At 36.2% G+C, this 26,846-nt stretch overlaps 1 protein-coding gene across 2 annotated transcripts in view; it reads left to right on the forward strand.

Moving 5' to 3' along the window:
* cpne5a (copine Va) overlaps positions 1–26,846 on the forward strand; it is a 75,812-nt gene that overhangs the window by 38,375 nt on the left and 10,591 nt on the right. For both annotated transcript variants that reach the window (XM_079897027.1, XM_079897028.1), the window contains 11 exons: positions 1,956–2,019; positions 6,725–6,828; positions 7,106–7,210; positions 12,615–12,656; positions 12,923–12,998; positions 13,935–13,988; positions 15,895–15,956; positions 22,389–22,435; positions 22,551–22,732; positions 23,569–23,696; positions 25,663–25,765. In XM_079897027.1, the coding sequence (XP_079753153.1) occupies positions 1,956–2,019; positions 6,725–6,828; positions 7,106–7,210; positions 12,615–12,656; positions 12,923–12,998; positions 13,935–13,988; positions 15,895–15,956; positions 22,389–22,435; positions 22,551–22,732; positions 23,569–23,696; positions 25,663–25,765 (967 nt within the window). The remainder of the gene's footprint in view (positions 1–1,955; positions 2,020–6,724; positions 6,829–7,105; positions 7,211–12,614; positions 12,657–12,922; positions 12,999–13,934; positions 13,989–15,894; positions 15,957–22,388; positions 22,436–22,550; positions 22,733–23,568; positions 23,697–25,662; positions 25,766–26,846) is intronic.

Below are 26,846 nucleotides of genomic sequence, written 5' to 3' on the forward strand. Positions count from 1 at the left end.
AGTTTAAAGGCTGATAAATTTGCTAAATCTTTTTTTCCGCCAATGTGGACCTTAAACAGCATAGATAATCTAGCTTGGTTCCAGGTCATGATATTGCTTTAATGGCAATACTGTATGTAGTTCAAATACATTTTAAATAAGTTTTTCAATTTAAGCTTGATGAAAGGAAAATTAAACTTGAGTGAGTTTCATTAATAAGAATAAAACGGCGTGCTGCGTTCAATGTCAGGCTAAAGGCACCGAGCGATTCAGATGTTTGATCAGACTCTAATCAAATGGCAATGCAGCAGGGAGAGGCGTGAGCGCCATTGATTTTGCTCTTCTGCAGAGCACAGCTAACACACAGTGTTAAAAGCCACTTTCCAAATAAACAAATGGCCACACCAGTGGGGTTTGTGATAGGAAACAATGCAGTATTTCGAACAGTTTCATCATTTTTACTTCCTGTCGCATAGAATGGCTGTACGTATAGCAGCTTGTGAATGAATATGGTTATAAAAGATTGCTTCACTTGTTACAGTTGTCAATTTGTTCATGTATTTTGCAACTACAGTGCAACGAGTATAATATTGCTGTGAGTTGTTACCATTCATTCTTTTGGCAGTTTGGAAGCCTGTCTCTAAGAGCATTAATCAGGGTATGACCTTAGAAAATGAGCTGAACTCCATCAGTTAACCCTGTTTACTTGTTTCTGGTTCATGTTCAATAATTGAATCAAAGATTCTGTTTTGCTGCACGTCTTACCACTCTGTCAATGATTTAAGGGGAATTGGTTTAGAGAGTGCAGAAAAGACACTGGAGAAAACATCATAACGTTCCAACGTTTTTTTTTTCTTTAGCAAAGAAATAGTTTTTAATAAACTGAACACAATATGTTTCATCTAACAAGTCATCTCTAATACCTGAGGGAAAAACATGAGCAGCAGAAAACACACTGACCTTTCCAACCTACACGTGGAGGTGAGACTGAGTGATCCTGCAACTTCAGAAGGTTAATGGGGAAACTGGCCTGAAATCCATTGTGTATTTGAATTATTCAGTGTCATATTTTTTTACAGAAGTGTCTCCTAAAGCAAAGGACAAATTGTTTCCTCATTTGACATCCTTACAGTGGCTCGAGCTGAACTGGCCTGCTTTTTAATTTTCAACTTTAGTGTAATATAGTTAAAAGTTCAGGGAAGAAGGGGATGGAAACAGGCAAACCTTCAACATAAACTTTAATGTCGAAATAAAGAAACACTACATAACGAAAGTTCTTTTAAAAAAACCTAACAAAATCTTACTGACCCCAGACTTTTGCATGTGAAAGTTAAACCCGTGTTTAAAGTAATTAATTACAATTAAAACCTACGCGTAGTTCACAACAGTTTACATGGTAATGCGAAGCATGAAGGAGATTTGCAAATGTACTGAGAGTCAGTTTTGAAACTGAGCACTTTAATGCATTGCTTATTTGTTATATTTAGTCTGCAGTGACCCTAAAGGCAGAAGTAGACACGAGAGGATGCATTTTCTTTGCACACATAGCAGGGTCAGCATAAAATCCTTTACATGATTGTGCACCGGCTGACATCTAAATTAGAATCTTCAGTGATTGACAGAAATAAACTGGTGCGAATCAGCCAAAGATGTAAGCTTTACAACATCCTAAAAACATCCCGAGGCAGAGATTTATTTTAACTCTTGGTGGAAAACAATGATCTGAACTGAAATATCCAGTTTTTGTCAGCACACAACACAACTATGATCTTCAGCTCCCCAGTATATCTTCTTTTCTCTGATACACTTATCCTGCTGCTGTTCTGGCATGTGGCCATGTGCAATCCTGAAATTTCTTTGACTGTAATTATATGGGAATCAGGTCATTTTTATCAGTATTTTTTTTTTTTATTCATGCCCTGCTATTCCCAGTAACACAGAACCGTTTGCACTAATGCACTGTGTTATTTTTTCAGTGGCATCCCTGGGAAGAACTGCGGTACCATTATTCTCACTGCAGAGGAACTTGGAAACTGTCGGGTAAGTCAGCAGTTTTACTTTATCCTCCACAGAATAGTTTTGCTCTGAATAATTGTTTTTTTCAACCGCCTTTGTTTTCGAAATGCTTGTAACTCTTCAGCAGTGAAAACCTTTACTGAAATGATTCACTTTGATAAGAAAGCTGACTGTTTTACTCTTGAGATCAGACCATTCACTGCCTGGCAGCCAAATAGATTATTCCAGAGAAATGAACTGCAATATGTTATCTCCACAGACAAAAGGGAAACAACTTTAAAAAACAATTGAGCACCATATTTTCATACTTTTTTCCCCATTTTACTGACAAAATGCTTTGTAAGCATAAATAATATACTCTCAGAAAAAAAGGTACAAAAGCTGTCACTGGGACAGTACCCTTCAAAAGGGTTCTAATATGTACCATTTAGGTACTAATATGTACACTTTTGGTACCAATATGTAGGGGACTAAAATGCACTTTTTAGGTACAAAGGTGTACCTTTTGAAAAGGTACCGCCACAGTGACAGCTTTTGTACCTTTTTTTCTGAGAGTGTAGAATAACAGAAAGCCTTGGTATTTGTAGTCACAGGTTTGCATCATTATTTAATATTTCTAACTTGAATTATTAACCTTCTTTTAAATTGGCCATTTACTTTATCTCTGCCATTATCTAAATAAAAACCAGAACATGGGCAGATGGAGCAATTGTTGAAAAATGGCAGCGCTTTCAGTAGTGAAGAGCATTGGCCATTGGGTACTGTAAGAACGTTTGATCTAGTACACATGAAGGCTGTGTTTGTTTCCCTTGTTCTCCTGAATGCTATAAGCTAGTATTTTAAGACCAGCTCTTATTGAACCAAATTATCATGGAATTGGCATCAGTGTTTTCAAGGAAGAATGAACACAGAATGAAATGTTGCAGCAACTGGTGTCACAGCTTGAGTATAATAATCTACGTTTCTTAAAATTGCTTATAGTGAGATATGGATATTGTGACCCTATTTGAACTAATTCAAGGGTGACGATGTCTCTAAAGTTCCCTTCAAACACTTGAATGCTCATAAGGATCCATATGAATTCTTGGAATGCTCTTTGAAGTACTTTGGACACATATTTTACATGTCTTGTACTCTTGTTACAACCTACATTGATTATCTGGGCCTAACAAACTGAAGAGGATCAAGCATCCAATCTAATATTCTGCTTCTGCATTTTATATTTGTTCTGACATCAAGTGTTGATTGCTGTTGGATACTGAAGGGTCTGAGTTGGTGTCAGTGAATAGCACTAGATGTATGTTAAGAGGCTTCTTATAATGGAAGTGATGGCTTGGAAAAATGATAAGCAATAAAATGCTAATTAAGTGGCGTTTGATGAAAGCATATGGACTGATGAATAGGTGCGGTGAGCAATCAGAATAGTGTTTTATTTTAATATACAATACGATATCAAATTTATAAAATTTTATACTTTTTTCATATTTATTATATTATTATATTTATATATTAAAATATGTATTATATTATTATTATTTTTATAACATTTTTAAATAATAATTCATCATTTAATGTTTTAATTTAACTTATAAAATTGTAAATATCGGTGATTTAAAAAGAAAAGAAGTTAATTCATCTGTTTTTTTGATGGATTCAAAGTTTATTCACAATGAATTTGTGAAATTCATTAAAAGAATAGAACAATTTGTTCTGACTACAATTGTTCTTGTTTTTGAGTGCAGCCAGCAAAGATAAAGTACTAGAATTTTTTATGAACTGATATTGTTTTGAAGTCCAGTTGTTTTATTTGATCTCACTCTCTTCAGACTACAAGGTAAAATATAACAATGCCATGGCTCTGAAGATTAAGGAGGTCAGTGATCCAGCAAAAGACAACATTTATTTGTCCCATCTCTTTATCATGTCTTCTCACAGGACTGTTCTGGTTTCATTTCGCTGTCTAGTAAAGTTTACTCTGTCACCGGTGATAGTACTCATTAAATAGCAGAAATAGCAGCACAGAGTAAATTACAGCTTTTCCAGGTTGTAAATGGCTATGTTGTGTTGACTACAGGCTCAAACACACGCAAAGGGCTGCTCATTTGAGCGATCTAATGCACACACTCCCAGCCACACTCAAGCTCATTTGAAATGCCCAAAGAGCTTTTCCCCTCTGCTTGAGGGTAATAGATTGGTACATCTGCTTGATCTATATATATATTTCACATGGTAGATCAAAAGATTTTACAGGATGTTATGAAAGGCCAGGTTTTGATCAGGTACATGCAAAGAACATCTATGAGGAAATGCACCATGTGGAGAGGAAACCTCTAATTTTAGCGAGAACAAGGTTTGCAAATATCTTCAAAAGTCTGTCTCTTTCCAAGAAGTTACATAGCGGAATCACATTCAAAGACCAGATAAAACCTACAAACCCAAAATAATGAGTGAAATGTTTCGTCTACGAAATACAACGTGGCCAAAGACAGGAAGCTTTAGCTGTGATGTGAAGGGCTTTGAATCCTTGAATTGTTTACTGTTGCTGAAGAAAGCATTTCCAAGAAAACTGTCACTTTATGCTTGATTGCTCAATTCATAGAGTCTGGATTCAAAGCTAGCTTAGGTTGATATTTTGCTTTTCTCTGTTCAGGTTGAATTGATTTTGCTAAGTTTCTATTTATGGGATCATAATCATTTTGAATGCTTGGTTTTAATAGACCCGTTAATCATAGGAAAAGTCCTCCTCACACTGTGGTTTAGTTCAGTCAAGAAAGCAATGTATAAGCCTACATTACTAATAAAAAGTTAGTGCTCTTTTGTCCATCAAATATGAGGTAAATTGTCCCTAGACTAGCACGAAAAGTCTCAGTACATATAGCCTACCATTAGTTTTAATGACTTTGTATCAAATACCACACATCATACCATTATGATTAATGACGTTGTCTCCCTTTTGTTAAAGGGTTCGTTCACCCAAAAATAAAAATTCTGTCATTAATTACTCGCCCTTATGTCGTTCCAAACCCGTAAGACTTCCGTTCATCTTCGGAACACAAATAAAGATCTGAAACTTAAAACTAATCCATATGAATCGAGTAGTTTAGTCCACATTTTCTGAAGAGACACGAATTTAGGCTTTTATTCACATAAACATTTATCAATTCACACATCAGTTGTGGCAAACCAATGGAAGCTTAAGCTTGTACGCTTGACTTGCGAGAACCAATGAGGTTCATTCTCATGTGCTACGAGGCACGTTTGAGCTTCCGCAAGAGCTTCTGTTTATGTTCGCTGATCAATGTCAGTCATTACTGGAGTGTAATTTACCAAGTACACACTGGACGAAGTGTCTTGTGATTGATTCCTTTGGAAAGCTTCTACAGTTCTTCTTCAATCTCTTCTCTCACTCTCAGCTCTCTTCTCACTGACTCCAGCCTACAATTTGATCATTCTCTGAATGGCACTCTCAAAGCAAGATAGTGTTTAGTGGCTAATTGGTTCAAATGGAATTGATGCTTGCTGATGGCAGGCACAGATTAACCATTTGAGCCACAAAATAGCCATTTAGGGGCCATCCCAAAAATGTGTATGTATTACAGTAAAATGATGTCATAATAATAATTAAATTAGTATATTGATTCATGTGAAGTGTTATTTTAGTATTATTTGTATAGTATTGTTATATTTAGAATTAGCTTTTATTTTTAGTTTATTTTTAAGTTTGAGTAATTTTGCACATATTATCATTGTAGAGTGGAGAAGGTATGAGGTCAGAACCCAGAAGACTAATTCGCCACTGGTTCCTTATTTTCTTATGAGTTTTATAATGTGGGTTTTCAATTTATCAGTAAATAAAGCCTGTGGTAAACATAACTTCACAATACTTGTTTGTTCTACAACGCAAACTGCACACACTTACACCTCAAACTGTCTTAGTTATTTATTAAAAAAAGTAAGTTTTTAAAAATAAACATAACTGCTTCAAAATTCATGCTTTCGGTATGGGCGTGTAATTTACATTGTAGAACAAAAAGTCAAAGTGTCGTCAAGTTATATTTACCACAGGCTTTATTTGACTCATAAATAAAGTATAAATCTCAAGGGAACCAGGGGTCAGGGATTTGACATAATCCCTTACCACTCTGTTAGAGATGTTGGGTAACACTACCTCATGATAAACTGTTTGAAAAATGTATTAGCATAAAACTGCTCCAGTCAACAAAAACATTATAATCTAGTCATTGGAAAAGACGTCAGGTATTCAGACGACAGTATTGACATGGCTTGAAATATTCTGATTAAACAAGGGTCAGCCATGTTTCTTGAGAGCTAAATATTGAGCCGCTGTCAGGGTCAGTGGTATTTGTGGGATGAATCGTTTATTAGCGAATGATTTATTCCAGTCTTTTAAAGAATGGTTTTAAACTTTTAAACAAAAAGTTGTTTTAGCTTTAAATCTTTTCCCACCAAAAATCATAAGGTGAATGAAGGAGACGCAGATGTCTGGAGCACATGATTTTGTAAAATGTTGAACTATAGAGTCAAGGTGGGGGTGAATTGCACCTGAAGGTCCAGAGACCCTCGCCATTCATCTAAGCTGCTCAAGAAAAAGCAATGTGCCTCTGATTTCACTAAATTTAGCTGCTCTCTGCAGTCTTTCAATCTCTTACCTTCCATTTTTCCTTCCACCCCCCATGTTCTTTCTTTTCTTCTTTCTCTCTTCCCACAGGACTGTGCAACAATGCAGTTCTGTGCCAATAAGCTGGATAAGAAAGACTTCTTTGGCCGCTCTGACCCATTCATGGTGTTCTACAGAAGTAATGAGGACGGAACGTGAGTTAGCTCGCGCTCTCTCTCTCTCTCTCTCTCTCTCTCTCTCTCATTGATTCACAGAACTCTCTCAGACAGGGAAGCATGTACGAGAAATGTGCATGTCTTCTTTTTTTAAGGAGAGGTGAAGATAATTGGAAAGTTGAAAATTGTTCTAGCCAATAATATTCACTTAGTACTTTTATCAATATGCAAACTTCTAACCTATATATAATAAAATGTAATCATACAATGCGTACTGCTTTGTTTGAATTTCACATCTTTGTGTTTTGTTGCTTAGGTTCACTATTTGCCATAAAACTGAAGTGGTAAAGAGTACACTGAACCCTGTCTGGCAGGCATTCACCATCCCTGTCAGAGCGCTTTGCAATGGAGATTATGACAGGTGCACTCACACATACACAAACAGACATGCATGTCAATATGCACTGATGCTTTACGCCTGTCACCAGTGTTAACAGGTCTCGTAGCAACTGTGCATGCACGTAAAACCAGTGTACAAAAGCTTTCACACTGTAATTATGATTTCAATACATTTTTTAAAATGTAGGATGATTTTTTTTTAGGATAAAGACATAAACAATTCATAGAAAAGTATATATTATATTATATTATATTATAGTATATTAATCAAATTCAAATAAAAAAAAAAAAAAAAATACTATTAGCAATAATAGTAACAATATAATATAATTTAGAAATAAAATCTTTTGGGCCTTTTTATTGCTTATAAATATAATATAATATAATTACTATTAACTTATATTATCATTATGTTTTTTTTAAATATTTAAAATATAATTAATATAACATTTTTATATATTTTTAATATAACTAAGAATAAAAAGTAACTATGTTTATGTCTTTTTTCAGAGTAACAAAACTGTGTTATTGTTTATTCTGATATGCAGTCGATCATTTGTCGTCTAGGACTATGAAAAGGTGTTAGTATGTGGAATAGCCTTATTTAGAGATGTTTGGGTGTGAATTATGCAAATTACTCTGTGGGTACGCACTCTGTTACTTTGACTCATTTTAGAAATGAGGGTTTAACATAAGAATGAGGATAAGAGCACATTTGTGTGCATATGCTGTTGTGAATCCTGTGAAAATCTAGCGTGAGAATGCTGTTGTTACTGAATAAGAGCCTGTGTATGTGCGTGTCGAGAGGGATCGTGTCCCTGTACTCTTTGATTCAGTCGCACATTGAGACCCGACTGCTGGTACTCATTGCATCAGCATTATTTGATCACAGACAGCCCTGTTCACGGTGCTGCACTGTTGTGATTTATGCTCTACAAGGACATATTATTTTTACTTTCTACTTTCTGTGTAGCATATATTTGTGTGTGTGTTTGCACTACAATGTTTCTTTGTTGGTCTACATAGGCCTATATGCTTTCTAGTGTGTCAAACAGTTTGTTGTGTTCAGTGATATTTCTTAGGCCAGGGACGGGCAACATCGGTCTGGAGTGCCGCTGTCTGCAGAGTTTAGCTCCAACTCTAATCAAACACACTTGAACAAGCTAAGCAATGTCTTCAGGATTACTAATGCTACAGACAGGTGAGTTTCTCTTATCAGGGTTGCAGCTAAACTCTGGAGGACAGCGGCACTCCAGGACAGACCTTGCCCACCCCTTTCTTAGGCTATACTTGGCTGCGTTCCAGTCCACTTTTAGACACGCACTTGCGAACTTCCCTAAGCATTCCAAGTGAACAAGGGCTTAGCACGTTCCAATTCAGCCTATTGCAAAGGTTCCGCCAGTAGTGGGCACTCATGCCAACGTAAGCAATGACGCACATCCGTGTGAACGAGACGGAGGGAAGTTAGCGAGTGAAGGGCATGACAATATTGGACTGGAACGCAGCCCATGTGTGTTCATTTTCATGGCAAGGGTGAGGACTGCAGACGCATTGGCAGCTGTGTGTCGTCTGAGAGCTGTCATAGCCAATCAGAACACAGGGAACAGAACCACCTGCCACCCAGTCCCCACCTGGCCTCTGATCCCCTGTGTGTGAGAGAGACAGAGCAAACGAGAGAAAGCAAAAAGGAAAGGGAAGCTCCAGCTGTTGCGGTGCTATGCTAATTATTACCTGCTGTAAGGATGCGAGCTGAGAGGAGTATTTATATTGTAGTTGGTATATTTTTTTCAACAGAAAAAGGTCCATAATAAGTTTGAGATGTTATGCAGATCCTAATATATTGGTTCCAAATCAGAATAGCAAATAATAATGACTTTTAAGCAGTAATGTGGCAGAAAGTATGCTATTATGACATTATTTGATTCATTTTATTGTAAAAGAGTGCTGTCGTACTGATGATCAGCTCAGGCTTTGCTAATTTGAACCAAAAGCTCAAGTTATTTTTAGAACATAAAGCATTATCTGTCTTGCTGACCATCAGTGTGCATCTTTTGAATGTATGTCTTATTCTTTTCTTTGAAACAAATGCTTGTATTAAATCAGGTTAGAAAAGAGGGCAGGGTCTTCTTCAGGGGTCTTAAACAAATGAGAGAAAATTTGGTTTGATTGACATGAGGGGAAGCCATAATTTGCCCATGGTGTCATAACTGATCTGCATCTGTCTGTGATCTTGGGGAGAGACAGGAACAGCACTTAACCCTGTCAATCAGCCAAGCTCCTGAGGGACACGTCTCAGACTTTACAGAGGAAATTACCTCAGGGCTTCCGGATGTTTCCGACACTCTGGGAGATTGATAGAAAGTTGTGGAAGTTGTTTCCCAGTAGAAAGTCCTAAAAAATAGTTATGTTTGGCACTGGAGGTTTTAGTGGACAAATGTGTGCAGAAATTCTAATTAGTCTAGGAGGCTATACATTTTCCAATATTTTTCTATTTTTGTTTGGTTTGAATTGAGAAGAAAAAAGTACTTGCTATATTTAAAATGTTTAAAAGATTAATATTAAAATATATTCAACTGTACAGGTGCTGGTCATAAAATTAGAATATCATCAAAAAGTTGATTTATTTCAAGAATTCAACTTAACAGGTGAAACTAATATATTATATAGACTCATTACGTGCAAAGTGAGATATTTCAAGCCTTTATTTATTATAATTTTGATGATTATGGCTTACAGCTTATGAAACCCACAAAATCAAAATCCCAGAAAATTAGAATATTACATGAAATCACACAGTAATTACACAGTAATCCCATGGTCATTGAACCAGGTTTTGGTTCTTTTGGCAGTGTGGGCCGGTGCAAATCCTGCTGGAAAATGAAGGAAGCATGAAGTGGGTTTAATAAAGCACAGTGGACCAAAGTCCTCTTTTCTGATGAGAGCAAATTTTGCATCTCATTTGGAAACCAAGGTCCCAGAGTCTGGAGGAAGAATGGAGAGGCACACAATCCAAGATGCTTGAAGTCCAGTGTGAAGTTTCCACAGTCTGTGTTGGTTTGGGGAGCCATGTCATCGGCTGGTGTTGGTCCACTGTGCTGTCCACTCAACGCAGACGTCTACCAGGACATTTCCAGAGCACTTCATGCTTCCTTCAGCAGACAAGCTTTATGGAGATGCTGACTTCATTTTCCAGCAGGATTTGCACCGGCCCACACTGCCAAAAGAACCAAAACCTGGTTCAATGACCATGGGATTACTGTGTAATTACTGTGTGATTTCATGTAATATTCTAATTTTCTGAGATTTTGATTTTGTGGTTTTCACAAGCTGTAAGCCATAATCATCAAAATTATAACAAATAAAGGCTTGAAATATCTCACTTTGCATGTAATGAGTCTATATAATATATTAGTTTCACCTGTTAAGTTGAATTCTTGAAATAAATCAACTTTTTGATGATATTCTAATTTTATGACCAGCACCTGTATACTACTGTTAAAAAATTCAGCAATTTAATTTATTATTACAGTGAAATACAGCAAATAACAGTGAAAGTGTGAAATATTATTACAATTTAAAATATTAATATATATTTGAATATATTTTGAAATGTAATTCATTCCTGTGATGGCAAAGCTGAATTTTCAGCAATTTTCATGATCCTCCAGAAATCATTCTGATAGTATGATTTGGTGCTCAAGAAACATTTCTTATTATTATCAGTTTTGAAAACAATCGTGCTGCATAATGTTTTTTGTGGAAACTGTAATACATTTTTTCCAATTTTTTTTTATGAATAGTAAGTTCAAAAGAACAGCATTTATTTGAAATATAAGATTTTGTAATAATGTAAAAGTCTTTACTGCCATCTAATGTATCCAATTAATGCATCCTTACTGAATAAATGAATATGTATTAATTTATTTTAAAAGAAAAAAAGTGTTACTATATACAACATAATTTTATATATTATACCACAATAATAGACTGGAGTAGGGAAAAGTAATTATATTATATTTCAGATTAGGCATGAAAACAAAATAAACTGTGGTTGGTCACTTTACATGTCAATCAGACCCTTGTATAGAATAAGTTGCAATTTGAACCAGACCTTTTGCTGTTTAGTTGAAGGTCTGTGAATCTCCTGGTTGCCTGTCTGCAGGGAATCTGAGTACTGATAGACAGGATGTGTGCCATATGATCTCAGATGAATCGCCTACATCTGTTCTCTAACTCCAGAGCTGTACCAATCTTCTTTACCAACAGATGGAGAGTTTCTCCATGTACTTCATGTCAATAGATGCTCAGTGCTCTGAGTTTAGGTCCATTCTCTCATCCAAACTCAGATGACGCATTTGTGCCACTGAGATTTCATTACTACCTTTGCAGAGTAAACAGCAGCAAATGATTCTAATCAAGCAACCGTACAAAATCATGTTTTACGTCCTACGATTATGGAAATTTCCTGATTTACCAAGTACAAATCCACCTTTTTTAGCATAATCATGTGAAAAAATAACCAAGTCGGCTGAATAGACTGGAATGAATTTCCATTGACCAGCATGGTATTTCTGGTGAGGATTTTTGACCTTAGGGAGGCTTTCTAGTTTAGCTAGTTAAAGGGCTTGTCACCCAAAAATTCTCAACATTTATGATGCCATTCTTCAAAATATTGAAAATATTTTGAAGAATATCTCAGTGTTTTTTGGTCCATACAATGAGTTGTTTTGGACCCCATTGACTGTCATTGTAAGGACACAAACAGCTGAAATATTCTTCAAAAAAAATACAGGTTTTGGAACGACATGAGGGTGAGGGTCATTTTTGGTTGAACTATCCTTTCAAGAAGATAACAAAACATACAGTGTGCTGATTATTAAACAGGGAAAGAATGACTGTTGTCTGTTTTTGCTCATTCATTTTCATCGCAACAGTAAATACAAGCACATCCCTGTATTTTGTGATAACAAGTGTGTGACATGCTTCGGCGCCAAATGACGTTTAGAGCTATTACCCTTGAAAGCCATTTTTATTAACAAGGCTACAAATCTCTGCTGCCTCCCTGTAACTGATCGCGTTAACTTACTTTGAACAGAATGAGGTTCTAATTATTCAAAACTTCAGATGTAATTAATGTTTAAATGAAACTCGCCTGCGTCCTGTCAGGTGAAGTGATGCTCCAGGGCTGCTCTGTGTCACAACCCGGGAGTTCGTTCCCTGCCGACCGCTGTTTCATTCCGAATGCACTGTCTGGATAATAGCCTGTAATTGGTTGGTTTTAGCGTTGAGATGAAAAGACAGTGAGACAGGATCTCTAAGCCCTTTTATAATCAGAAAGCATCCATCAATTCAGCTGCTGCTTCTCTTTTCAGTTTCTGACATATCGCCACACCATGTTTCTAAATGCTCTGTTTTAAATCTTTCAGGTCAATTAAAGTGGAGGTGTACGACTGGGACAGAGATGGCAGGTAGAAAAACACACATTTGTTTATTTACACTACACATTTACGTAATATGATCTCATGATCTAATATGTGCATTTGGTAACATCACTGACACATCATTTTATTTAATTAAACATAAACAGTGGAAAAATGTCCTCCTAGCTTCCTGCAGTATCTAAAAGGCCTGGCAGTAACAAATACTGATCGCTCTCTTTTGTAAATAAGTTGAAATCCATCTATTTTCATCATCACAGACAGTAAGAGTCTCTTTGTTGTTCCTTGTGCTTCAGTCATGATTTTATCGGGGAGTTCACCACCAGCTACAGAGAGCTCTCTCGCGGTCAGAGTCAGTTCAACGTGTATGAGGTGAGTTTAGTGAATCAGATACTGATCCATTAATCCACTGAGGATCCATTGTGTTCATATAAAGGATTCTAGATTCATGAAGTGATGATAGCAAAAATAAAAATAAAAATGTGTGTATGGGAGGGAGCTTATCTTGTTGAAAAATATAGGGGAGACTTCGCTTGGTTGGAACATCCCCTTGATATTTAGAGTATTCATTAACATATTTTATTATGATTATTATTATCATCAATATTAATATTAGACTAATATCATAAGTATATTTGCAAAGCGCAAGTTTGGTTTAAGGTAGGCTTTTCAACTAGTATTTTAACACTGTGGACACATACAACCTTGACCATCCCTGTTGGAGAGCACAACTGAAATTGAGCTAAAAATGCACATATACTTTGTGATCTTGAAAAATTTTTTTTAATCTTAGAACTCAATCTTTTTTGTTTGTGAGAAAGGAGGAGGGGGTTGGGTGTGTATAAAAGTGCTGTGTGTGTGTGTATGTATGTATTCACCCTAGCATTAGCCCAGTGGTGGAGTGAGGGGGTGGTAAGATGTTCTACAGGAGTGTGACAGTCCCAGCGGTGTGCTGAAAGGATTTGGGGTTTCCTGGGGATTGAGTCGGACATACAACACTAGCAGCTGCAGTGTCGGTTCAGCTAAACCCCAATCCATACAAATCACATCATCTGTGTCCTGGTTTCCAAACTGTTAGCCAAGGTTGCCTATGTAACTGACCTGAACTGTATTTGTCAAAGCATCTGAACATTTAGAACAGTTGTGTCTTTTAAAGTAAATACACACACACACACACACACACACACACACACACACACACACACACACACACACACACACACACACACACACACACACACACACACACACACACACACACACACTCTTCCTGTAAGTGATGTGTCATCTCTAAATATTATATTTCAGGTTGTGAATTCTAAAAAGAAACTCAAAAAGAGAAGATACATCAACTCTGGCACAGTGAGTAGTGAATTTGCTCTCTTAATATCCTGCACAATTTTTTATTTTTTTTATTTTTATCTTGTGTTTTAGTAGGCTACAAATGTTTTAACATGTTAGATATACAGTAATAAGATAATACGATTTGTTTTCAATATATCTTGAATTAAGGTTATATTTCTTATCACATTGTTTTAGTGAGGTTTATGCTTAAAAACAACAACATATAACACCTTTGCAGATGGAAACCAAGAACAAAACTCAATTCAAGATATGTTCTCTGAAAAAAAGCGATTCTGTCTTTAGCAACAGGGCTATTTTAGTATTTTTCTACAGGATTTAGTTAGACTGTGGGGGGTGAACCTCGGTCCAGGAACATGCTCCACTGGAAGATCATTTTGTACATGTTAAATTCATTAATCTGTTGAACTTTGAGAGTTCAAAATTAAGAGTTCCAACCCATGTTCAGTGTGCAAATTGAACAAAGGAAAACATATTATTAACATATTAACATAGTATATTATTATTATTATTCATAGGACAGTAATAGCCGTAAATTGTGAAACAAATGCACTGTAAAATAAATAAATATAAATATTTCATAAGTATGTTATTTGATTTTATGCTACATGTATGCTTTTATTTTGGCGGAAAACACAACGTTAAAGAACTTTTATGTTACAGTGAGAAGTTTGAATATATTTTCAGTTCATTATGAAAATGGGCGTGCTGCTAGTCTAGAATTTATTTATATTTTGACTAAAAGTAATATTTTAAAACTTTCTATTCTTTTTTTAATATTTCCATTTAGCTTTCATTTATTTTAATTTTAATTTTAGTTTTAGTCATTTTTGTATTTCATCTTAAAGGTGCAGAATGTAAAATTGACTATTGAAGCTAGTGGTTGAAATGGGTACTGCAGTCCAAATTCAAAATATTAGAGAGAGTTGTTCCCCGCCCCCTCCTCCTCAGACTCGATGCTCACGCAGGTTGCCAGTTTGAAGACACTCAACAGGAGAGAGCGCAATTAACAATGAAAGCTGAGGAGACTTAGCTGAGTAAGTTGTTGAGTTGATTTATCCGCATTTTAATATGCTCCCGTTCATAGAGATTTTTAGATGGATACCGAGGCTCTTTTAGGTCTGGAATATGCAATACGCTGTGTTTTCCGCCAACTGGCAACCGGGGGTGTGGAAATACTATTGGGTAAACTGAAAAACAAAAACAAAACAAAAACAGACATTCTGACACGGAACGCACAATTCAAAGTAGAATAACTGGCTGTTGCATTGTTTCTCAGAGAAACGAGTATGTGAACTTAACATGTTTCCTAAATATCTGCAAACATATTATGATATTTTTATGCTTTAGTACAGTCAAAAAAATTACATACAGCACCTTTAAACTTATTTTTTTTTAGTTTGATGCCAAGGCAACATTTTAATTTTTTTGCATTGAATTAACTGCATTCTTACAACACTAAATATATTTGCACAGCTGTATTCCACAAGGACTCTGTATGTTTGGTTATTATTCAGATAAATTACTTGACAATCTGAGATCCAAGTCCCTTGACTGGATAGTGCTTTCTGCTTCATACTTTGATAAGGGGAGCAGTGAGAAAGTAATATCGGAGGTCCGGGTGGATAACAGTGATTGATGATCCACAAAGACTCTCCGCATTAACTGCCATGAATTGGCTTAGAGATTTTAATCAAAACTCAAATGAATAGTCCATCACCTGTCTTCCTCCCAACATGGAAAGATCCTGGTTTTCTAATGACAATACTAATGAAAAAGACTGTGTGGCACTGACAGCAGAGAAGAGAGTCTTTGCATAATGCCATGATGGATTGTTTCGTTGCAGATGTGGTTTGTGCGCATATGCTGTTGTAAACCATCTGTTCTTTGTTGCTCAATTACCCAGGTGACAATGCTTTCATTCTCGGTGGAGGCCGAACACACGTTCCTGGACTACATCAAAGCAGGGTATGGGCGAAAATACACACATTCAACACTTATGTACTGTATTTAGCCTGTTCTAAAATGCTTCTGAAATCTCAGCGTCACAACATGTAATTTTTGTAAACACTCTCAGCGGATGTAAAGGTCACAGTCTTGCTGAAGCCACTTGGATGTTATCATTGTAATGGCGTCAAACAGCTCATCAAACAGCTTTGGGAAAGAGTTCCAGTAAACAAGACCCGAATAACCCCTTAAATACTAAACTAGAACAACAAACACGGCTATTGTTGAAGTTACTGTAATCAGTATTCAGGGGTTGCCAGGTCCTTTTCAGTTTGCTCTGATGAAAGGCTGGCCTTCTGCTTGGATGCCAGTTTTGGGGAAAACATCTCAGGACCGCTGACCTTATACTCTGATCCATTGATATATCTGGCATTAGGAAGTATGACCTGCTTGCCCCTCTTTGTCTGTCATCTCTGATTTAAAGGCTTTGTCCTAAACTGGAAAAAAGCTGCATTGACAGGCAGTATCTGGAGGTAGGAAGGCATCAGGGCATGTCCGAATCCAAGGTTTGAATAATATACTGCTTATTAAGATACCTCCATCTGGTTGGTTTTTAAAACTAGCGATGTATCCTGTCTGTTTGGTGTGGTGATGAATTGAATAAATTGAGGTTAAAAGAAATTAGTACTTAATTAATTTTAATAGGGGTGGTAGATATACTGATAGACATGATTAACTGGATGCATTAAATTGATCAAAATTGACATTTATATATGACATTTTATAATGTCATAAGATATTTCTATTTCAAATAAATGCTGTTCATTTGAACTTTCTATTCATCAAAGAATTGATTTTTTTTTTTTTTTTTATCATGCATGGTTTCCACAAAAATGTTAAGCAACACACCTGTTTTCAACATTGATAATAATAAGAAATGTTTCTTGAGCAACAAATCAGCATATTAGAATGATTTCTGAAGGATCATGTGACACTAAAGAATGTGGATAGTACAATTACTGTTTTTCAGCTTTTGAATTAATCTTCGATCTTGTGCTGTGGTAGGCTACATTATTCTTCAAAACAAATTTTTGCTTTAAGAATAATAATTTGCTTGAAATTCACATCAGCTTACGTAAGAGAGAAGGACAAAAGACTTATTGGTTAGCGTACATGTTCTAGACTTATTGAGCCATGATGCTTCAATTGTGATGTTTATTTATATGGTTTTAATAAATGAACTATACAAATACACACAACAAACTTAACCAAAGGATGTATATACACAGAATAACCAAAAGTAAAGAAAGAAAGATAGAGAAGATCAAAGAATGGCAAATATCACAAACAGTTAACCTTTGAGAGCCAGCAAAGAATCAAATGCGTCTAAAGATCGATAAAATGCATACTTGCATTGGTTTTTGTGCTGAGTAAGGATGGATGCGTGTGTGCGGAGATTCTCTCTGTGCGTTCGTGAGCTGAAGCTTAGTTGGATTCCTCCAGAGATTGAGCAGTTCGTGGGATGTTTAAAAAAAGGTTTAACTTGAAAGTGAGTTCCCGGAAAGTCAGGAAAGTGTTGTCTCATCCGAAGAAGAAGAAAAAATTACCAAATGAGCGAAGATGTTCTAGTGTACGTCTCTTATAAGGACAAATCAATGCACACACATCTTTTCTGAAGTCTCCTTAAACCTTAAAAATTGATATAATGCATTTTATCGTAACAAATTATACATCATTAATCAAGGCATAAAGAGAGGGACATATTAATACCAAATGTGAAGACATTAAATGAGTGAAACATTCTCCCATATGAATATAAGCATTTAAAATTACCCTAACATAACTAAATAATCATAATTAGGCTAATATAACATGGGGACATGCCCACGTCTTTGTGTGTGTGTGAGTTACAGTATGTGTATTCCGATGAGTGGAGTTGGCGTTTATTTATTTTTTTAAGTCACCAAGGAACTTAAAGGTGTTTCTGTTTAGCATCTGCCAGGAAACTAATGTGATAACAGGGGCAATTCGGTACAGACTCACTGGAGCCAGGGCTGTGATTTACAGTACATGAAGAAGTCAAAAGTTAAAAGCTTCGCTGAGGCCTAGAGCTGACTCGATCACCTTGAGAGACACTACACCTGTAATGGCAAATCACCATTACTCCAGTCTTTAGTGTTACATGATCTTTAAGAAATCATTCTAAGATGATGATTTGGTGCTCAAGAAACATTTCTTACTATTATCAATATTTTTGTGGAAACCATGATACATTTTTTCGGGATCCTTTGATAAATAGAAAGTACAGTATTTATATGAAATAGAAATCTTTTGCAACATTATAAATGTCTTTACTGTCACGTTTGATTAATTGTTTGAATAATTGAATGCATCCTTGCTGAAAAAAACCCAGCATTAATGTGTGTTTTTTTTAATTACTGACCTCAAACTTTTGAACTGCTGTGTATCTTAAGGATGTTTAGATATTTTTAATGGAAAACAAGACAAAATTAGTCATTAAGGTCTTTTTTTAGGGGAAATAAGTTTGGGGATATAAAATATTTTTCTTTGTCACTAAGGTCAAAAATAAATGTAGCAAAAGCCGAAAAAATGTAAAAGAGAGAGGTCAGAAAGTGTGTGGACTGTTATCTACGACTATCCAAAAGACGTGGCTGACCTTTCACACTAGAGTAATCGCTCTGACATGCCACGTTCAGTTCACACTGAGTCAGATCACTCTATCCACACTCAAACTGCTTTCTGTCAGGTTTTCACCTTTGTTATTTTTCTCCATCAGACTCTGACCTTTAATATTGACGTTGAAAGCAGACCTTTGTATGGATTTCCCATTGCTACATGTTTCATTCACTTTCCTCTTTATAGAGAGGACTATATATGTTACTCTTCTGGCTGTTAAATCAACATATCCTGCTTCAGAGAGTATGATGGATTCACTTTTTACTTCTGCGACTGAGTGAAAGAATCGTGTCTTGAGTGAGGTGTTAATTTAGTGCAGGTCAGAAAGGTAGCTCTCAGAGTTAATGTAAAATTCAAAACCCTTTCCAAGGAACCTATTAAATGTTTAATCATGCTTTTGAAAAAAAAATGAACTGCAGGAAGATTTTTTTTCTAGACTAATTATTTTCATTTATATAAAGGCAAGACAGGTGAATAGGTTAAAACTTTCAACTAAAAGGATGTCACCATACTTTCCCCAGTTGATTTCTCACAGTACATTAATACAGTTGTTTTGCATTACAAGTTTTCTGAAATGTTATATTTAAATATGCAAATGATGCATTACCTAATAATCTGCTCTAATTTGCATGCCTTTTCTAAACAGATATCTGAACATTGGACAAAGCCAGGTTCAAAATTCTTGTTTCATTTTGTTGACATTAGATTCAAAGGTTTTTAATCTCTTTTTATGACTCCATATAAAATACTGTTATCGGCTATAAAAAACCCTAAACATTTTCACTATGTTTTTAGGATTAAAATGTTATATCATCAGGTGAATGATATATGATATATGAAGTCCTTCTGTAAAACCTTCGGAATATATATAGGAATAAAACGGGAAAGTTTGGCATATACAAGTGCTACTGAAGTGGAGATTTCTGGCTCAGTGCAGGAGAAAAAACTTGAAAACGACCTTTAAAGATATGTATTGTTATTGAAATCTATAGACCTAAATACAGTATAAGTTATGGAAGCAAAATCTCAAAATTGACCAGTGCCTGAAAAAACAATGGTTTTGCCTGTTACAGTATATCTTGCCTTAAGCTCAGTATTTATTGGTAAAAAATATATTTCTTGAACAGCAAGCAAAGACTGTTTTTTTTTAACATCCTAAATTCATGTAAAGAAACCAAATTTACCATATGTGTAATTTGTGGTTGGGATAGGTGGGACATGTCCCCACCACGTTTTTTGAAGGCCACTGAAAAAATAATGTGCGGATGGATTACAACCCAATTCATAAACGAAAACGATATATACTGTACGGTGTATATACTGTATATATACACTGTATATACTGTACAGCCTTTTCTCTTGTGTTTTGTTATGCACTTCAATCCACCAAGTGTTGTTTGTTTTCTTCTTATCTATTTAAATCCAGATAATTGATTTACAAAACATCGACTGAAATCAGATTTCACTTCATCCTGGTCCAGAGTTTGTGTCAAATATATTAAAGAACTCATGAGGGGAATATAGCCTTAAAGACACAAGAAGATCTTCGTAACTTAACAATACAGCGAGGAATTTCTAAACTGCTGCATTGCAGAGTTGTGTGTTCTTGGATCAAGTTGCTCATATGTTTATATATCTTGTATGTGTATGTGTGTGTTTGTATATATATATCCATCTGCACTGTTGCTAATGTGACAGGCACAATCCCATCATTCTATATCATTATTTTCCAGCTGTTTTTTCAGATGGCATTCAGAATTCCACCATTAAGATAAATGCTCCTCATATGAAAGCTCCGGTTCAAAAGCTCTCCGAGTTTTCTCGTCTCCAGCACAGGAGCTGTTGAGGTTCCCGATATAATGCAGATTAATGCACCAGCCCAGACTTTGTGCCTGGAGACATCAGTGATAATCACAAAAAAAACTTGAGATGGACAGAAAAAAAAAAGAAATGAAGATAAAGGAGCATACACAGAGCTTGTTAATCACATCACCATTGTGCTGCTCCCCCCTGCCATCCTGTTTATATTGTGCTGAGTAAAAAAAAAAAAAAAAAAAGCAAGGGCTGATAAAAAGGAAGCAGTTTTTTGGGTGCTTACCCAAGGTCTTTGCATAAACACAATACCCTTGTGTTACCTATATGCATGTGATTTGGCCAGAATCACTCATTATTTGTGGTCATGTTTGTGGATGTACAGTGCATGTTTAAAATACATAATTACTCTCCGATGACCCATCATCACTGATAAATCAGCTCTGAAGAAAACATCTCGCCGCAGGGATTGCATATGAATGACAGCTGTAGTCGCCGCCTGCTGATCAGGGCCTTCATTTAAAATGTTTTTTTTCCCCCATTTCGTTTCTTCTTTCTACCCGCTTGCATCAGAGAATGATTTCTTTGTATGTTTGGAAACGTTTCATAAATATTCGCTGACCTCATACTCCATGTTTTCCAACAATATATTTGCGTCCAGAGCTCATTTCTCATTTGCACAGCAGGCACATGCAGAGTTCATGCTGAAAGAGGAATGCCTTTGAGATGCAGATATTAGATGTCATTATAATATTTTTCGGTGCTTCAGAGGTTATCTGTGCAAGTGTTGTATCCCATCAGCAGCAGAAAAACTTGCTTGCTATCGTATAATCGTTTCCGTTGTGCAGGTGTTCAGATTTGCCATTTGTTTTCTGTGGGCTTCAGTGCTCTCTGTTAGTTTATAGGGAATAAAATGATCTAATGCAAGAGATAAACAAAAAACAACTAAATATAAAATACCGTAGAATTTGTTCTATAATAGATTTTTATTTTTATTTGTATAGCACTTTCTCACAATATATTTGTTACAATATATATTGTACTAAAGAAGCTTTACAAAGAATAATGTTTTATGAAGACAAAATGTATGCATTATTTATATTTTTGTATTTATTTTATTTTAATGGCTTACATGCCATGTATGATTTATGATAGTGGAAAACTGACAGGAAAGTTAAGGGAAAGCAGGACTGGGACATTTTTATGTTGTTACGGCACTACCCTATATCCAACCAAAATTGAACTTGAGCCTGGAATAAACAAAAACTCTGAAACTGAAAAATTAAATAATAATAATTAAAATAAATATATACTTCAATTCAAATTTTCACCCATTTTTTTTTTTTTAATTAGAGCAACAGTGAAACTGGTCGAAATAGCAGTCGGCAAGCTTTCCATTTCTGTATTGAAATCAGTGGGAACTCCAGCTTAATCCTGGATTACAGATGCTTGTCCTGCAGAGAGACTGGCTAGAGGACAATACAGATTTCAATACAGAAACAGAGTTGTGGGAGAATCCATGATTTTTGGCAGTTTTGTGTGTGGAAAGCTTGTCGACTGCTGTTCTGAGACCAGTTTCACTGTTGCTCTAATAAAAAAAAAAATGAGCAAAAAGAAGTGTGATTACACAGATGTTGGATCTGCCCACCAGGCAGAGTTGATTGTGAGGAATGTCTGGCTGGTGAGCGGGAGGTTGGCTGTCTGCCTGTCAGGTGAGAGACGGCACAATGCAGGGCTGGAGATGGTAATTGCACCAACCCCTCGAACAGCAGGAGTGGAAACATTGGTGTGTTTTGAAGCAGGAAATGTTATGTGCCGCCACGGGTTGGGGTGAATCAGGATCCATCACCTTTGTTGAGCTTAAGCTTCAGGTTCTCACACCTGTAATGTCAATTTAAATGCTTTCATTTGATATTCTTACCGTCTCTCTTTCTCTCATTCTAGCACTCAGATCCATTTCACAGTGGCCATTGATTTCACTGCCTCCAATGGTAATTTTTTCCGTGATGATTGTTTCCTGTTTTGAGTTTGTTCTCCATGCTGTTGGCTAACATATCTGAATCAGATTTGGCCTTAATTCAAGATCCATCTCTCTTTAAACTCTAGGGAACCCTTCACAGTCTACCTCCCTGCACTACATGAACCCCTATCAGATGAACGCGTACGCCATGGCGTTGAAGGCCGTGGGCGAGATCATTCAAGACTATGACAGCGATAAGATGTTCCCTGCATTGGGCTTTGGAGCCAAACTTCCTCCTGATGGCCGGGTTTCCCATGAATTTCCCCTGGTACCTGTTCCTAGATAAGATAGATTATGTGGATTTCACAGCTAGCTGGCACATATCCAGAGTCATTTCTGCTCGAGTCCTAAATACGTGCCGTTTTTTTTTTTTTTAGACACTCTGAATAATGTTGCTTTATCCTGTGGGTGAAATTTTATGTGTGAGGTTGTGTATGGTTGTTTTGAGGTATTTATTTAGTTGTTTGCACATATGTTGATGATATTGTAATTAGTAATGCTTGGTTTAATCTATGTATAATGTGTAAATAAGGCGCCCTTGACACTCCTGCTCATTAATGTTACCCAAGCATTCATGATGTGTGTGTGCCAAACCCTCATCTCGTCGAGCATTTTGAGTCTCTTAATTAGTTTTTCGCTCACTCTTTTTTCTTTCTCCCTTCATCAGCTACTCCTCCTTCCCATCCCTCTTTCCTTGAGCTGGAACTTGGGATCATGACTGTTCATTTTCATTCTTGCTGCTTTAGAGCATGAATAATTATCTAATGAATCATAAAATACTGAGCAGATACTGAGATCCCTAAGGGTGATACACTAGAGGAAGTTTTGATGGTGCATTTGAAGAATATGAATGTGTAAGATGGGTTGCGAGGATGCATAAAGAACGTTAAAGAACCAGTTTTTGGTTGAATTTGCAAACCCTTGCGGTTTCAATGGATTCGCAGTTGTGTCTAGATGCACTAATAAACATCAAGTACTTTATATTGTAGATGAATAACTGCAGATATCTTGAGAAATGTAAGTGTTATGATAAATCTAATCTGCTGATTTGACCTTGACAATAGAGGCGTAGTTGTTGATTGATCTCTGATGTTTTTTTTGAAGAATGGTAACGTAGATAACCCATACTGCAACGGGATGGAAGGCATCCTGGAGGCTTACCACCAGAGTCTGAAGACTGTCCAGCTTTACGGCCCCACCAATTTCGCTCCTGTTATCAACCATGTAGCGAGGTGAGAAAAATGCAACAACGCTCAAAGGAGCGTGCTGGAACAGTCGAAAACTCATCCTGTGTAAACCAATAGAAAGAAACAGCAGTGAAACAGATTTCGAGATTCAAATGAATAGAAAATGGTTGTATTAATTGTAGTTTATTGTGACAGACTTCACAGTTTTGGAAAAACAAATCTTCAGCTGGTGTTCTAGGACCCCTTGCTTCAGGCAAACCAAAACTCACAGGCAGAAATTATGACATTTATATCAGAACAACAGGGCCCCATAAAACTTAAAACTTAAGGTGCTGATGTATTAAAGCTAGTTTTCACCTCTGTGTAAAAAATGAAAAACAATTGTGAGATAAATATTAAAATGAGAACCTTATTAACCATAAAATCATATTGTGAAAAAGTCGAAATTGTGAGAAATAAAATCGCAACTGTAAGAAATTGTCACAATTGTGGGATATAAAGTTAGAATTATGGGAAAAAAAGTCGCAGTTGTGAGATATCGTTGCAACTCTGAGAAAGTCACAACAGATATATATATATAATCACAATTTTGAGAAACAAAATCTCAGTTTTGAGATATAATGTTACAGTTATGAGAAACAGTCACAACTGAAAAATACAAAGTTGCAATTGAGAAACAAATTCACAGCTGTGAGGAAAAAATCACTATTGTAAGATATAAAGTCACAATTATGAGAACCAAAGTCGCAATTGTGAGATATAAAGCCAGAATTATGAAAAAAGTTTCAACTGTGAGGAAAAAGTAACTATTACAAAAGTAGCAATTAAAAGAAAAAAGTCACATTTGGGCTTTTTGTTTTGTACTCAGAGACAAACACAGGCTTCTATACTCCTGAATCCTGTAGCTGATTGTACTTATTGTCTAAATCAGGGACGGGCGGCGGTCCTGGAGTGCTGCTGTCCTGCAGAGTTTAGCTCCATCTCCAATCAAACACATCTGAACAAGCTAATCAATGTCTACAAAGCCACTTGATGGCAAGCCTACAACCGTAGCTGAAAGAAGCGTAATGCCTGCCAATGCTACTGTACGCAGGGAAGGAGACAAGCGGCCTTTTTTTATGGATTTCAATGGAGGAGAGGCTTCACTATGCTAAATAAACCGCTTTTATGAGGATCATAAATTTAAAATTTATGAAAATTCAAAAATTATCATGTTTGCTCTTAAACATTAGTTTTGGATTGATCTATTTTTAGAGTTTACACCGTGAAAAAATGCTGTTTTATAAGAGAAGTCGCAGACAATTGCGTGACAGGTGTGATTTGATTATACAGTGATTGACTGTCGTACAACTCTGAACGAAATTCAATGACATCAAGGCTGTAATGTGATTGGTTATCAAGGCACACGGTATCCGCCATTACTCTTTCTCCAATGGTAGAGCCGCGGCCCGCTCGTATCTCCCAATAATAAGACCATCTCTGTTCAGGATTACTAACGCTACAGGCAGGAGAGGTTTTTTTAATCAGGGTTGGAGCTAAACATCTGCAGGACAGCGACACTCCAGGACCATCCCTGGTCTAATTCAACATGCCTAGATGATTTAACAACCCCCAAATGTTGGTCTCTTTTTGCCATGACCGAGTGCGGAACTCCGAGAGGCCAGATCTTCTGTCATAGCTTCTGTAAAGTGTTTTGCATCACAAAGCATTATGGGATTTTGATGAAGGCAGAAGAGCTATGTCAATAGCACAGGGACGTCCCTGAGCAAATATATACATGCATGAGATCCAGCACTGAATACTAAGTGTTTAATGAGGATGCTCATTCTTTCATTATTCATCTGGGATGTTAAAACACAGTTAATCAACTGAACCAGTATGAAGAAAGTTTCATATTTGGCTAATGGTTCATTTGGGTGATTTGAATTTTTGCTAATATCTTTGTTAATATGAAAAGGTGACTGTTTGTGTGTGTGTGTCTGTGTGTGTGTGTGTCTGTGTGTGTGCACAGGTATGGCGCAGCGGTTCAAGATGGCTCACAGTACTTCGTGCTTCTCATCATCACAGATGGTGTGATATCAGATATGGCTCAGACTAAAGAGGCCATCGTCAACGTAAGTCATCTTTGACCTCACTCTCTCTCTTTCTGTCTTCAAAATATTTTTATATCACCACACTGGTAAAAAAAAAAAACTGCATCACAAGAGCCCTAAAAGCCTAAGAAGAGTTAAGGTGTGTTTTGGGTCTTCCGGAGGTCCTCTTCACATCTAATGGGATTCGTCTGTCACCGTTGCTATAGTTACCCAGCAGACTGGATTTAAAGGGAATTTGCGACTGTTTAGTCACATTATTAGAACAGCCACACCTTCCTTTTAAGATCTTGCCTGCTGCTCTGTCTCTTCACCCTCTTCCCTTGATGCTTTGGATCTCAGTCTTCAGTCACACGGTAACATTTCTGCACTGACTGATTTGGGTTCATGCCAAATGACCGAACAATGCATGTGCGTTATTCATTTCTATACCTCAAGTGATTTTTTATTGAAGTCTGCTGTGAGAATTCCACTTTTGTGCTCTTTTATGTTATTCTTTTTTGAAATGATTAGATTAAAATGAGCACTTTGAAGTATTTCTCATACGCACTCTCTCGCTCTGTGATTCTCTGCACTTACAGCAATTTGGCCTCTTATTCTGAGAGTAGCTGAAGTGAAATGTAGGGAAATTCAGTAAACTGAGTGGTCACTTTCTGTCACTAATTTAGATTTTGGAACAAGAATAGACAAATATACACGCTGGAATCATTTTCATAATCAGTATTTGTCTTGGTTTTTCAAATAAAAATATCTAAACATCCTTTAAATAAATAAATAATTTACTTGAGAAGCAAAGTTAAAATATCTTAAAATATTTTTTTCTCATCTCCATTAGCTTACTAAAATAGCTTACAAACTAAAATGATGTAGGTTAATGTCCATGTACTAAATGGTTGCTTTGGAGTTTAAAAAACAAAAACAAGAATAAACATTTTTAGACACACATGCACCTCTTCTAAACTGTAAAAATAATTGTCAATTAGTATTTTAGTAGTCTTTTTTTTCCCCTGTAGATGTTTAAACATCCATAAAATAAAGAACACATAAATGTAAATAAAAAGTCATCACAATTAGCATAGTTTTTTTTTAGTTTAACTTAATTAAA

This window comes from Squalius cephalus (assembly GCF_949319135.1).
Source record: "Squalius cephalus genome assembly, chromosome: 16".
In the NCBI taxonomy this organism is placed as follows: Eukaryota; Metazoa; Chordata; class Actinopteri; order Cypriniformes; family Leuciscidae; genus Squalius; species Squalius cephalus.